Genomic DNA, 2,534 nt, shown 5'->3' on the forward strand with positions numbered 1-2,534 from the left:
TCTCGGGCTCCGTCCGTCTCGCCGACGAACAATGGAGTGCCTCGGCGCGGGACAAAGGGCAAGGTGCCGACCTCTCGTTTACGACTCGTCGGAGCAGAATTGCGCCCCCCCCCCCCCGCACTCTTCATTTGGGAAGCGACGTTGACGCGCAAATGCGCTTTTTCCGGAAACCTTGCTGTAAGCGGTCTTTTCTCGGATCTAGATTCGATTGCTCGCCTCGTGGTTCTTTTCGAGCATTTTCGTTGCCGAAGAGAGTTGCTCGCGATGACAACCAAATCGATAATGCCACCAGAGGGAGGGTTGGGTTTAGTCGAGCTATCCTTGTATAGCTATTCGGATTTGTGGCAGCCAGCGAGACAAGTTCTATTTGATTTAAATTGCACAGACCAAAACTTGTCTGTTGCGACTTATCGATCGTGAAAATGCTTGGGGATTCCTATTGTCCTTTATTTATTTGATATAATGCATAATTATAAAGGTTTATACTGGATGCTGCCTGTCGACGTAAATGCAAAATATAACACACTTTCGAAATAACATTCATTCGTATTCGTATTAAAACAACCAACGAAAGATTCATCGATACACGCTGCGGCTAAACTTGCTTTAAATCAAACTATCGAGTCTTCCAATTTTCGACTCGATCCAGTCCCTGTACCGAGCAACTTCGGTATAAACTCCCGGGTAACCTTGCTTGGCGCAACCATTGCCCCAGCTCACGATGCCAGCTTGTCTGCCGCCAATAACCAACGGGCCACCGGAATCGCCTTGGCAAGCGTCCCTGCTGCTCTCACCGTAATAAGCAGCGCAGATCTGACCCTCGGGTAAACCACCGAAGGTCTTGTAAGCTTCCCGACAGACGTTCACGTCGATCAATGGAATCGTAGCTGCTCGCAATGCTTGAGATACGCGGCCAAATTCGCTCAGCAGACTTCCCCAGCCTGTGATGGTGGCCGGCGAGCCAACGCTCGACGTCTCGTTGGCCGAGAACAGGGCTATCGGCTTGCGCGAGCCGTCGATGCTAAATGGTCCACACACCTGCGTCCAATCGCGTGATTAATTAGAATCGCTTATCTTTCGACGCTCGTTCGGCACAAAGAAGTAACTACCTCGAAAACGGCGATGTCGTTGCTCGGAACGCCGCGCTCGTCGACTTCGTACTGCTCGTGCTCGAACCACCTGACGACTCGGTGAACGCTGCCGCCGAGGCTTCGATTGGCAGTGCCGGCGCGCACGTGCACCCATTCGGCGGGATACACGAGACAATGGGCAGCCGTGAGCACGTGACGCTTCGATATTATACTGCCACCGCAGAATCCTTGGCCACGTGCTTCCAGCAGCACTTGGTGGGGATAGCGCTCGATCGGTGCCTCGCGACCACCCACTAGGCGACCTTGCGGGGTTGCTGGGCTTAGTCTGTGGGCGATGTGAGGTTCGGCTGCAAATTTCAATGTTCCGCTGTTCGATAAACTTGTTGATCTCGCGCGCTGACCGCAATGCAAAAAGAAACGCTTCTAATGAAAATAAAGTTCTTAACCTAAGCACGACCTTTCCTACTGCAATATAAGAACATTCCTTCGATGCAACTTTTTAATTTAAGGCTTTTCGAAGAAATTCAGAACTTGGTTTCGTCGTGCAAAGTACAAATTAAAAGTATTTTCACAGGAGTGCATCACCGTTAAACGTGCCGAAGAAAGTTTCGTTCAGCGTAAGAAAAGCTTTAAGCTATTTACGTTGGCTAGATGTACGCGGCGATGCTGCTTCTCCAGAGTTCGCGCTCGCAGGTTTCCGGGCGCGAGAACATCTTTACGCCAGAAATGGCTACATCCATCAAGGAAGAAATGCGGCTGAAATATCCCAACTGCTTTTTCATCGATCTTTCTTTCGCCAATCTCGTTCCTTGGCAGTGTGAGCCACCAACGCACGCGATACGGTGAAGTCCATCGAGGACCGGTTACCTCCGCTGTCTCGCCGACGGAAAAATGAAACGTAATTCCATTTGCGTTCTCGGCAGGATAGCATAGCAAGGCCAAAGCCACGTACGACCGCTCCAGCCCGAAAAGCCCTCGAAGCGAAAGCGCGCCAAAGTGCATTCTAATAACCGTGTTCAAAAAGCAGCCACGCCGCCGCATCTCGTTGGCACAATGGGATGGCGCGTGAGTTGGAATGCAATGCAAAGAGGCGGATAATACCCCATTCACTTCGAAAAGAGACGAGAACGAGACGTACCTGCCACAATGGCGAGCGAGATAAGCGTCACCGACAACAGCCGTTGCATTGCCACTGCACGAAAAAAAGCACTGATCCCCGCGGTTCATCCCCCGCGGCCTCTTATAATCCGGCTTTTATCGCTCTCGCGGCGTCACCTGAAAATTCGGCCGAGCGATAAAAAAAACTCACGCGTGCGCTGACACTTCGAGCGCTGCGCCACGCCGGAATCGTCGCTTTCTCTTGCTTCTAGGCTCGATGAGTTGTATTTTTGTCGGCCGTTATCGTTGCATCGACGGGAAAGTTTTTAGGTCGTTGCGCCAGAC

The 2,534-nt window shown here is 51.5% G+C and overlaps 1 protein-coding gene across 1 annotated transcript; it reads right to left on the minus strand.

Moving 5' to 3' along the window:
• Window positions 1-600: 600 nt before the first annotated feature.
• LOC131674924 (trypsin-1-like) lies at window positions 601-2,278 on the minus strand. Its single transcript, XM_058953740.1, has 3 exons — window positions 2,230-2,278; window positions 1,110-1,438; window positions 601-1,038 (listed from the first exon to the last, which is right to left on the minus strand). Exons 1-3 carry the CDS (start codon window positions 2,276-2,278, stop codon window positions 607-609), a joined length of 810 nt encoding a protein of 269 aa, XP_058809723.1. The 3' UTR covers window positions 601-606.
• Window positions 2,279-2,534: the final 256 nt, after the last annotated feature.

This window comes from Phymastichus coffea, unplaced genomic scaffold (assembly GCF_024137745.1).
Source record: "Phymastichus coffea isolate CEN01 unplaced genomic scaffold, Cenicafe_Pcof_1.1 PCOF00346, whole genome shotgun sequence".
NCBI lineage: Eukaryota > Metazoa > Arthropoda > Insecta > Hymenoptera > Eulophidae > Phymastichus > Phymastichus coffea.